General features: G+C 45.4%; 1 protein-coding gene across 1 annotated transcript in view; it reads right to left on the reverse strand.

The window, feature by feature from the left end:
- The window catches only part of alk (ALK receptor tyrosine kinase), a 349,900-nt gene that overhangs the window by 146,212 nt on the left and 190,889 nt on the right, over nt 1-12,799 (reverse strand). The window contains exon 4 of the mRNA XM_035435053.1: nt 6,041-6,242. Within this exon, the coding sequence (XP_035290944.1) occupies nt 6,041-6,242 (202 nt within the window). The remainder of the gene's footprint in view (nt 1-6,040; nt 6,243-12,799) is intronic.

The following is a 12,799-nucleotide window of genomic DNA, read 5'->3' on the forward strand; positions in this document are numbered from 1 at the left end:
GGAGCGGCGCAGGAACAATGCGCGCGTAAAAGGCTCCCCGGACGCGTCTGCCTGGGAGACCGGGCCTGTTTTACGAGGACGGGGAAGCTGAAGGCTGGGCGGGGCGGGGCGTTATCCATCCGCGGAGTACTACAGGTGAGCCGCTGGCTCTGTGGCAAGCTGGCAAAAACACCAAAAAAGGGAAGGAGAAATAACCCCCCCCCCCCCACCGAAACAACCACCCCCCCCCCCCCACCCCCCATCTCGGGGCCACACATCGCTTCGTTTAAAGGGGAGCTAATCCCCAAAATAAGCGCAGGGCGAATTTTCAACGAGATCAATAAGGAGAAGAAGGAGAAGAAAAAAAAAAAAAAAAGCACACCACCTTGAAAGCGTAGAGATGGACACAGGCGAACGCAGGCCTGATGGGAAGGCGGCTGGAGGACCTTGAACAGTTTTAGCGGGGATTACATTCCAAGAACCCTCGAGAGCCTCTTCTGCATCGCAGGGTCTCCTTACAGACGGGAGTAATTATGTCAAATTGATAGGGGGGGGGGGGGGGGGGTTCATTCACATCAACAAAGGGGCAGCAACGTAGGTAAAGAGATCAAAGGTGAATCGCTAGCGGAAACAGAACCTTAGAACCTTTGTGCGCAGCTTGTTACTGAAAGCTCAAATTCGCCGATTTCGATTTACACATAAACGCTGACATAAGTAGAGACACGCCACGCTTCTGCAGAACCATGCTTCCCACCGAAGTAGCTCTTGACTTGGCTTTCAATTGCTTTTAAAGTTCCCTGTGCATACGTTATCTTTTGGAGTGAAGTTCATGGTAATGAACTGTTAAACGACATGACCTTACTAAAAGTCCTCAAAAAGATCACAACACCCATTTATCTCTCCCTGAGCTGATCACATGCTGTTAGTCATTTTTGAAATACGAGTTGCCTTTTTCACTCCAATATTTCAACAGTCTCTCATCTATTTTGTCACACTATTAAAAACTTTATTATGCCTATTCAGTTGAGAGTTAAAATGAGTTTTTCTTTCATCCAGACCATTATTTTGAATGAGTAACAATGGCTTTCATGTTTTTTTTTTTGTTTTTTTTGTTTTTTTAAATAAATAACCACAGGCATCAAAGGTTTTAGCACAGTCACTGGTGTGAACCATGTTTGGACGCACTGCAGATGGTAACCTTGGTAACCAACAGTGCAACCATTTAGTGAACGTGAGAGAAGTGAACATTCATCAGCTCCAGAAGAGAAATGGAAGTAAACATCCATACAGAACAGACAGGTCACTCCAGAGGAAACGGCATACTTTACAACAGATACATTCAGATACGGCACGCTTTACATCAAAAGGAAACAGTACTATTATTTTCCCATTCATAAAACTGAAGAAACTCGAGCCTACTCTGTATTGTGACTTAACAAACACTTTAAATATACTGTAAGGAAGTCATTTTTTTTTTTTTTTTTGCTGTCCTCTGCATGGCATTGAATCTCTCAAATTGTGAGTGGTAGCCAACCCGCTATGGCACCTAAGCGGCCTGTCACAGGTCTGCAGGCACATACATTAAAGCCCAAAGGTGTGCACCACTCAGGACAGAATAGGGTTCAAACGCATAAAGCAGGGATCTTAAACTCAAATCCTGGAGGGCCACTGTTCCTGCCGCTTTTTGATGTGCTCCTGCACCTAATTAGCCGCTTAATTTAAGTCACTGATTGGCTAAAGACTCTGTAAAGGGTCTTGGAAACTAAACTAGCTGCTGATTGCAAGAAAACCACAAAAAAACCACCAAAGAGCAAAGGGCCAGCCCTCCGGGGCTGGAGTTTGAGACCGCTGGTATAACCCACAGGTGACACTGACACCGTTAGCTGAGCTAATCAAGTCTCTCTATCAGAAGATCACTGTGATAAGCTCAGCGTTTCCCACTCTGGGTATTTGTGCTGGATGCTGATAGAGCCATTGAGTGCAATGAAAAGATATTGGCAAAGAAAGAGAAGAAAGAACATAATGGCAGAGATTAAACCGCTCGCAGAGAAGGAATAAACAGTCATATCTGCAATTTCTCAGCCGCGGCACGAAGTCCAATGCCAGTCGAGCCACGGCCCTCCCCTTTGACCTGATGTGTTTTTTCAGTTTGTGCTCATGAATACATTTGATGCACCCTTCTCCCACCAACCACACACACACACACACACACACACACACACACACACATACAGACACACACACACACACCACAAACACACACACACATACCACAAACACACACACACATACCACAAACACACACCACAAACAAACACACACACACACCACAAACACATACCACAAACACACACACACACACATGCACACGCACACACACCACAAACACACACACACATGCACTCACACACACACACACACACTAAAAACACACACACATATGCACGCACACACACACACCACAAACACACACACACATGCACACACACACACACGCACACACACACACTAGCACACAGCCACACACACACACACACATACAGACACACACACACACATGCACACACACACACACGTGCGCACACACACATGCGCACACTCATACACACACACACACACATACCACAAACACACACGCATGCATGCATGCACACACACACACACACACACACCATAATACAACAATGGTAAATCTGCTCAGGATCCCTGCATGGACTTCTGTGCATGTCGCTGATTACAAACGAACCCATACTGAGACCCTAACTGCTTATTACAGTCAGGAACTATTATTAAGACTCCAGCATCTTGTCTGAACAGGGCCCACTGGAGATAAAAAGGGTTCCTTCAGGGACAAGCCCCGTGATCTCGGGTTGAATCCAGGCCATGCCAGTGGCAAAAATGGCCAGTAGCACCGTGGGGGGAGATGCACAATTGGTGATAGCATCGCCCAGGGTATGGGAGGATAAGGGGTCCGTGTTTCATCGCCCTCTAGGGACCCCCGCTGGTCGACCAAGCACGCATGGACTACACGCCAAGGCTGCCTACGAAAGGTCTTCCTCTGACTCTACTGTATGCAAGCTCGGATGCTGTCTGCTGTGTGTCTACACCCTCACTGGCAATGAGGTTCATGCATGAACATGGCTGCAATTTCAGATAATCTGACATTTTGAATAAGGAGTGGGAATTACAAAAAAAAAAAAATTAAATCACAAATTTAAGAATAAAATAATAAAACTTAAAAAAATAAATAAATTTAAAAAAAAGCTAATATATTCGTAAAGCACACCAGAACATGTTTTATGGAACATGGTTATATTTCTATTTGAAGATACTGGATGGGCATTAAATGTTAATAAATGAGAATACTGATGTTATGAAGTTTTTTCATCAATAAGGAACTGTAATGGAAACAGATTTTAAAAGCTAACATTTTTACTCACACCGCATGAATATAACATAACAAATGCAGAAGATCCCAAATAGACCATTTGCAGTGCTGTAATTAATAGGTAAAATCACCCCCAGGTTTAAATCTGTACCGAACAAAACATTTCACAGAACCTTGGTGGGAGTATAAATTAATTGCGTTTGGTGTAGGTGGCGGCCATAGGAAGTATGCTGGGTCAATGCAAAACACTTAGGTGGACACTGTGTTGTGGAACTATTAGCACATGCTGAAAATAATTATGATGATTTATTTATGAGAAGCAGAGATTCCTATAGGCTGCTTTCTAGTTAAGCGTCTCGCTCCTAGTTTAACTCAGGTTAAGCCGCGAGAGTGTACCGTAACTGTGAGAATTTACGGTGTTTTCTTTCTTTTTTCTTTCTTTCATGCTTTCTTTTATTTTTTTAGCCGACAAAGACTCAGTTCAAGCGGTGCCAGCGCCGACAGCCAGAAGCTCTGCCAGGCAGCGCATAATTACCTGCAGCGCTGCCTCCAAGGCAGCGCACTCGCTGCCTGAACTGAGCGCCGCGCCTCGCTCGTCTTCGCCTTCTTCTTCCATTTCGCGAATTCGGGTTCTAATTGTTCGGCGTCCTGGCACACCGGGCGCGACGGAGCGGTGCATAAATATATAATGCATCGACCGATTATTAATTGAGTTCATGAATCACTAATTAAACCTGTGCAAATTAAGTGTGTTTAATGTGACACAATGACTGCGCTGCTTAGCTGGTGCTGGTGGGAAGGGCGGGGGTATAAAGTATATTAAGAGTGTTTGTAGTAATACAGTGGATGTATGCATGGGTGTGTGTAGTAATACATTGTAAAAGAGTGTATTGTGTAGGCATTCTATGAATGCACACGCAACCGCTCACACGCAGACACACACACGTGCATGGGCACGCACACACAAGGACATACAGTACCTTTCATATATAATTACAATAGATATCCTTACTTTGGGTATATTGCCCCGCAGGTGATAAGACTCACGTCAGCAGCTGAACTTCCAGAGCGGCAGCGAGCGTCCCGTTCAGCTGAAGAGACTCTAACAGAGACGCACTCAACCGCTAGCCGGTCCAGACGCAAGACGGGCGCGTCGTTAGCGTGTGACACCAGCGACGCTATCAAACTGGCGCATTCCCATCATTCCCTGCTGAGAATGATTTAGGGGGAGGAGCCAGGGAGAGGGACGGTGAGGGGGCGTGGCAGGGCGTGAGGTGGGGTGGGACGGGGGGCAGATATCGCCAACCACAGGGCGCGGGCGCGGTCCAGTTCCACCACACTTTCGCCAGAGGCCACGGAACCGCGACAAAGACTCACCGGTCCTGAAAAAAAGATCCATGTCTCTAACACCATCTGCTGCAGGAGAGCACCCATGCAACGCTTCGCCGTGTACATCATTAAACACACGCTGGGATTACACGCCTTCATTACAGCTGGCTAATGACATACCTGTCTGTCTGCGCAGCAAGCCTGGATCGACAGTGTCAGCTATAGCTTTCATTTTCAATTATCACATAGCAGTTAACGCGGATATATAGACACTACCGCCCACCAGTTTTAGTACACTTTACTTGTGTTTCAGAACTGTTTCAGTGAAATTTTTAAGCAGTTTAACTTCTGTAAATAACCTCGTATATAACAAGGTAAGAAGCTAACAGTTTCAACTTTAAAAGACTATTTTACTTCACAGGGTAGTGATATAAATTTCAGAGTTCTTAAAAAAAGCCATATTTGGCTAAATAAACAGGGTTTCCCCACAAGAGAATTAGAATCCAGCTAGTTTGGGATGAAATGGACAGAAAGGCCAAGGAGAAGCAACCCGCCAGTGCAGCACATCCGCAGGAATTTCTACAGCACTGCTGGGCGCGAACTTTCAGAACCCAAAAATTCTGCGAATATGTTCAGCGAGTATTACTGAAAAAGGTGGGTATTTTGGTGAACGTGAAATTTTTCAATTATTCATTTTTGAAAAACTAAATGTCCTTATTTCTTTTTTTTTCATCTCTGATTGCTTGTGGGTGTACTAAATTACTATATATATATATATATATATATATATATATATATATATATATATAGACTAAACCACACAGCTTCAGTCAGTGTAATAAAGAGATGTACAGTACAGTGTGTCTGTTTACCTGAGCACTATTGCACCCCGTTTAGCATAAATGAAGCGGAGAGAGGAGATAGCGCCAAGCCAGGCCCACCCACAGGAGCCGCGAATCTGGCAGCGAGCGGAGATTTCTGGGAAGGTTGACTGGTCAGAAATAATAAGCGGGGAGGAGGCGGTCGGGGTAATGAACTTTTCATTGGGAATAATGAGCCGCCTTACTGGCCGACAGCCGGCGAGCATCAGACCCGCCGTTCCGCCGTGGCGGAGATGGAGTACCGGCAAGGCGGCGAAAAATAAATAAAATAAATAAATAAAAAATAGTAAGGGAAGGCCTGGGGGTGGGGGGTGGGGGGGTGATCTATCTAAATCATATTACTGGTGTGGAGCACTCCCAGGTTGCCCCTCTCCCTGCAACGTCCCACCCCCCCACCCCCCTCCCCCGGCGGGCGGCGCAAATCTCCCGCGTCAGCCAATCGGACGGCGCGACGATGCCCTACCCTGGCCGTCGGGGCTTGTCCACGGAGAGGAGGGTGAGGGGGGGGCTGTCCCGCAGCGCCAGCCACACCGTGTAGCGCCCGCTCTGCTGGGGGTGCAGGAACACAGCCATGTCCAGGCCGCAGGCGCGCGGACCCCCCCACAGCCACGGGCTCAGCACCCAGGGGCCCCCCAGCGCCGAAGAGTTCACCCACAGGAACTGCCCTGCACACAGGAACACAGAGGGGGGGGGGGGAGAGAGAGGGGGGATAGAGAGAGAGAGAGAGAGAGAGAGGGAGAGGTGGGATAGAGAGAGAGAGAGAGAGGTCAGAGAGAGAGAGAGAGAGAGAGAGGGGGGGAGGGGGGATAGAGAGAGAGAGAGAGAGAGAGAGAAGGGTAGAGAGAGTGACAGAGAGAGAAAGTCATTGTCATTATTCCTGTTGTGTGTTTTATTTTTGTGAATATGTGTTTTATTATTCATTATTACGTATTACACATCAATAATCTATTATCTTTTTATTATCTATTTATTAAGCATTTGTAAATATTTATCAGTATTAATACATAAATTGATGAATATATAAATTTTATGTTGCCTTTGGCAATATCTACAAATCAATGTCAAGAAAGCAGTTTGAATTTGAATCTGAAAGCCCAGGAGAAAAAGAGAGGGGGAGCGAGTGAGGAGAGAGAGAGACTGAAAGAGAGAGAGTTAGTACTCAAGATTTTAGATTAAGGAATAAGTCTGGAGCTCATAGACATTCAGCTTTATAGCACACAAACTGCAAACAGGTAGATTTTCGCTACTTAAGATTTTACTCCATAACAACATATATGACATAACTGCAAGGTGTTATTATTTAATTTTAGTGATTGATATATATACACACACACACACACACACACACACAGAAGAACACCCATTTCAGAGTCTAAATGATCCTGACATGAATTACCTTGCATGCTTTCTTTAATTTAGGCCCAGTCATAAATAAACACACTACATAAAGTGCCATAAGGCTAACATCAACGTGGCCCATTCGTTATCTAGAAACCGTGATCGCCGTTGTATTAACAACGCCGGTATTAAATCTGAACACGTTTTATTACATCCATAACAAACATAATAATATTTTAATGACACATCACTGAAGTCGCACAATGCACCAACACCGCATAAACCATTTTTTTTTATATACTTCTTCCACCTTTGTCAGAACCCCTCCCAAGTGTCCGTTTTACGAGGCCATCGCTAATAGATGAGGATCCCCGGCATCGCGCTCACACCTCGACGCGCAACCCGCGGGCGCGCGCCGCGTTAGCCTGCGATAAAAGAGCGCTTCTCACGGGTCACGCCCGCACAGTCGAACGCATCCTCAAATCAATATCCATCGGTGATTACCGTCGCTTGTCGGGAGCGGGCGCGCCGAGGGGGAACTTTCAATAACAGCCTTTTCGTCCGTCAAAAAACGAAGACAAAAGCAGACGCTGCTGGCGCATCCTGTCATTTAGCCGCGTAGCTTCGGGCACGCGGCGTCGAGCTCGGGAATCCATTGTGCGGAGTTTGAGGCGCGCTGTCTGCGCGATTATCTTCGGGGGCCGGCGCGAAGACTGCTTATTACAAAACACCGCGTTTCATTTTGTGCGTTATTCTTATGCACATGGACCGGTTCGTTCTGTGCATCGTTCTTATGAAAAGGACTGGTTCATTTCAGGCAACAAATAGATAGGGATGAAATATTCCATACAAAAAAAAAAAAGCAAAACAAAGGAACAAAGAAAGAATAATAGCAATAATAAAAAATCTGCAAAAAGCCCTAAAACACTGAACTCGTTCATCACGAAAAGTTAATTTACTGATAACCGCCCCAGCATAACGTCTGCTATGGACATCTCTGGCTATGACTAATTATTAGTGACAAATTAATTGCCGGCTCCTGCCACACGCGTAGCGCCATGCCAAAGTCCAGGCCCACGAGCTGGACGGGCCCAAAGCTCGCCGGCGCACTGTGCTGCAGAGAGCCGGCCAATCAAAGCCTCGCATGCCGCCTTTGATTTCGAAGCCCCTCCCTCCCCTGCATTCCACACTGAGGTCGCCCACCAGGAAGCTTATCAAGGAGCAAGGCTGGGTGAGAACTACAAAGGTAGCTCCCTTCTTTATATTAAAAAAATATAAATAAATAACATGTGCTTTAATGTGCCCATACTATAAAGAGGAGGGAGGGGGGAAAAAAAGGCCCAGCAATGAATGTTTCTCCATGGAAAAGTATGCAAGAACTCCATACGTGAATGAACATGAAACATTTCGGATGACCGCAAAAGCACTGCGTAAATAAAAGCAGGCGGTAAACAAGGCAACCACAATAAGCAACGGCCTTTCACTGATGTGACGGAATGAGGGTTTGTTTTTGTGCGCGTAGTTCTTTGTACTTGAAAGAACTGCCCAAGGACAAGGGGCACTGTCAGGCCAGAGAAATCAAAATGGCTGGCCGGGGTTTGTGCGTATGTGTTATTCCACGTAGCTTTGTATTTCAGAGGGTGGCGGGTATCTTTTATGAGGGGGGTAAGGAGGGGGCATACATATAATATGTATATATTCACCAGTTTGGAAGGACACCAACCACCCCCCCCCCCACCCCCACCCCCACCCCCCCAACTCCCCTGACAACCGACAACTTCTCTGATAAGGTCTTACAGACAGGGAAAGCAAAATAAAACGTTCATGTAAAACGTTAACTAAAAAAAACTGGTTATTACGCAGAATTTCCAGGCTCTCAAAATACAGTGTGACACACAAAACACAGAAATATCTCAATTTGATTTACAAATCGTAAAAAAATACGCATTCTGCAGTCACGTTGGCACCGAGAGCTTTCCTTACGACCGCCAAAGGGAAAAGCACTGATAATAACTACGCGTCTTTTTAGCAGACGTGTAGAAGACGGCAGGCCAGTCCACCCAGCAACAGACACACGATGAGCTGTGAAACTCCTCCTCCCCTCTCTCTCTCTCTCTCTCTCTCTCTCACTCTCTCCACCGACACCGTCCCATTGACACCTCAATCTCTTTACGAAGGAAAGCTCTTGCGCCGAAAAAAGAAAATTGCCTAAGCAGGTGCCTGACGCAACCTCATTATATTAAGGATGAGACTGAGGCTCACCGACTCACATGTGAATGACAAAAATCAAATGTGTCAGAGTGGCACTGCATTATACCTCATTACTATACACGCAGGAGCAAGCACTGTAACCTGGCGGTAAGCAAACCGCTCCACTGCAGCGATTTTAAAGCAGTGAGGAAGTCTCCTGGGAGCGTTATTTATATAAGTCGGACAAAAACCAGCCATTCCAAACTTCTGGAAACTTACTGTAGTGACTTTATAACTTCTTTTGCACTTAATTGACAGCATGATCCATCAAAAGGCGGAAGATTTTTTTTTTGTTGTTTTTTTCTTTCTTGTTTTTGTTTTGAAACACCTCAGTTCTCGGAAACTTTGAACAGTCACGTCGGGAGGCACGCCTGTTGGCATGACAACAAACCGGATCCCTATACAAGGCACAGCTTGAGTGACTTGAGTGCAGTGCTGATATTCCATTCAAATCTCCATTAAATGTGGTAAATGCCTACCTCTGAAGGACTGCATTCTTCTCTTTGCTATAATGGAGAGGTGGCGGGGGAAGGGGGGGAGGGGGGTGGGGGTGGGGGTGTTGCGGGGGGGGGGCTTATGTAGCATAAAGTACTTTGGCTGTGTGGAACAGCGCCCCCTGCTGGTTTTCCCTTCCTGCCACCACCTGTCAATGATGAAAGTTCTCTGCTGTTTCATGTGAAACCTGCCAAGTCCATCCTATCTTCACACTTCTCCCCCTTTTTTTTACCTTTTCAAGCCCCGGCCAGCCAGGTGGTGCGTGCCGGGCTGGAGCTGCAGGTAAGAGATCAACCTTTACCTGAGTGTCCATGGCAACCCCTGAGCACAGATCAGCACGCAGCTCAGAGCGTGCCATGAGTTTATGAGAGAGAAGGAGAGAGAGAGACAGACAGAGAGAGAGAAGGAGAGAGAGTGGGAAAGGAGAGATAGAGAGAGAGAGAGAAGGAAAAAGAATGGGGAAGGAGAGTGAGAAGGAGAGAGTGGGGAAGGACAGAGAGAATGGGAAAGGAGATAGGGAGAGGGGAGTGAGAGAGACAGTGAGAAGTGAGAAATATGTGAGAGAGAGAAACGGAAAGTGAGGAAAGAGTCTCCGTTATTACTGTTGTGAATGTGTTGTTTTTTAATCTGTATTATTATTCATTGTCGTGTATTACACGTCTATTATCTATTAACTGTTTTTATTACCTATTTATTAAACATTTGTAAATATTTATCCTAATTAACACATAAATTGATGAATATATTAACGTTATGTCGCCTTCTGTAAATATGTACAAATCGCTGCCAATGAAGCAGTTTGAATTTGAATCTGAGGGCCTGGGAGAAAGAGAGAGGGGGAGCGAGTGAGGAGAGAGAGAGGGGGGGAGTGAGTGAAATAGAGAGGAAAAAGAGACAAAACCAACTGAAAATACACAGAGGAATAGAGGCAGCTTCACGCTTCTCATATGTGCCTGTAGGCTGTGGGGATGTACAGAGCTCAGGAGTCATATACCATAGAGCGCGACTAAAAAAAGGTCATATACCGTAGAGCGCGTATGAAAAAAGGCAATATACCATAAAGCACGGATGAAAAAAGGGTATATACCATAGAGTGTGGATGAAAAAAGGCAATATACCATAGAGCACGGGTTAAAAAAAAAAAGGTCACATACCATAGAGTGTGGATGAAAAAAAGGCAACATACCACAGGGTGTGGGTGAAAAAATATACCATAGAGCATGGATGAAAACAGATAGCTAAAAAGAGATACCACGTACTTCAGTCACAGTGAAAGATGGAGAGCTGACCTAATCCCTCTCATTATTTTCTTACTTGTTCCTGCGAGAGGACCTTTTTTTTTTTTTTTTTGGTTTTTTTGCAATTATCTTTTCGTTAAGATGGCCGTTTTATTCCAGCAGGGGAGGAGGCGAATCGCAGGCTCACAGACCGCGGCGCTCCAGTTTAGCTTCATTACGTCCGTCTGCCCATTTACATTATCCGCAATGCACAGAGGCACCAGGCAATTTGGCGGGGAGAGTAAAACCAATTCCAAAAAGTCTTTAGCACACTCCACCTACACAATTCCACACCGGCGGAGAGAAGCGCTCTCCTCAGGTTGAGTTCCACAAGACCAGACCGACAAAATTTCATCCACACAAAATACATGAATAAATATGAGTACATAATACCCTAAACCAAAAAATAAGGGCTTACTTTTTAAAGATGGACAGATCTCTCTTGTACGGTGGAATTCTCGCCATTTTCATAGCAACGTGCGTGGTATCAAATGCTCCCATCTCAACCCAGTCGGAAGGCCTACATTCAATCAATATTTGACCTCAACTCATCGTTGATGATTGATTGGATCATTAGTACCCATATATGTTCAGTAAACCTGAGCCTTGCTGAAAGGGTTTTTATTGCAAACAGATTCCGGTGAGTTTTTTTCTTTTTTTTTTTTGAGTGTGATTACAGAGCACTTAATTTAGACTAACCTTCAGGACAAACCCAGGCCTGGATGTCTCCTTCACTTCATAATATAGATACGGTAGCTCATGAGGTCACTGACTGCAGTGACCGTGACATATACATGCGGAGAGTAGCCTCCAGAGCTAAGAAACCAAGCTGCCAAACAGCCCAGTAGCCAAGATTAAAAAATGAGACAAGGAGGCACTACACTTCCCTCTTTTGCACCTCAGTCGAGCCACCGAATGAAATGAGCCACAGACGCGTGCCTCTCAGCTAATGGGAAAGAGAACTGCCTGAAAAACGCTCTGCCGCGCGTAAGCGTTACTTCAAGAGAACCATAACCCTCCTCGATGGATCTGAGGGCTGTTTCCTTGAAGCACAATCTTAGCCTGCCTATTTCCAACAAGAGACAGACACCGAGCACTGTGCCAGGCTGGAGAATTAATAGGACTGTTCAGATCAACATAGGATATCAACACAGGCTTAGGCACAGCACATCAACACAGGCTGACATGTAGCATTTCAACACAGGCTGACATGTAACATATCAACACAGGCTGACATGTAGCATTTCAACACAGGCTGACATGTAGTATATGAACACAGCCTGACATGTAACATGTCAACACAGGCTGACATGTAACATATCAACACAGGTTGACATGTAGCATATCAACACAGGCTGACATGTAGCATATCAACAAAGGCTGACAAGTAGCATATCAACACAGGCTGACATGTAGCATATGAACACAGCCTGACTCAACACAGGCTGACAAGCAGCATATCAACACAGGTTGACACATAGCATATCAACACAGGCTGACAATTAGCATATCAACACAGACTTACATGTAGCAGATGACCACATCCTAACATGTAACGTGTCAACACAGGTTGACATGTAACATATCAACACAGGCTGACATGTACCATATCAACACAAGAGTAGGCACAGCACATTAACACAGGCTGACATGCAGCATATCAACACAGCCTGACTCAATACAGGCTGACAAGTAGCATATCAACACAGGCTGACATGTAGCATATTGATGCATTCTTACATGAAGCATATTAACAGTCTAACATGCAACATATCAACACTTTCTCACATGAAGAAAATCAGGCACCATCTACTCTTGAGTGTACTGCTTCCTGGAAGTGAGCATTTATACCGATAGTTACA

This window comes from Anguilla anguilla, chromosome 1, assembly GCF_013347855.1.
Source record: "Anguilla anguilla isolate fAngAng1 chromosome 1, fAngAng1.pri, whole genome shotgun sequence".
Taxonomy (NCBI): domain Eukaryota; kingdom Metazoa; phylum Chordata; class Actinopteri; order Anguilliformes; family Anguillidae; genus Anguilla; species Anguilla anguilla.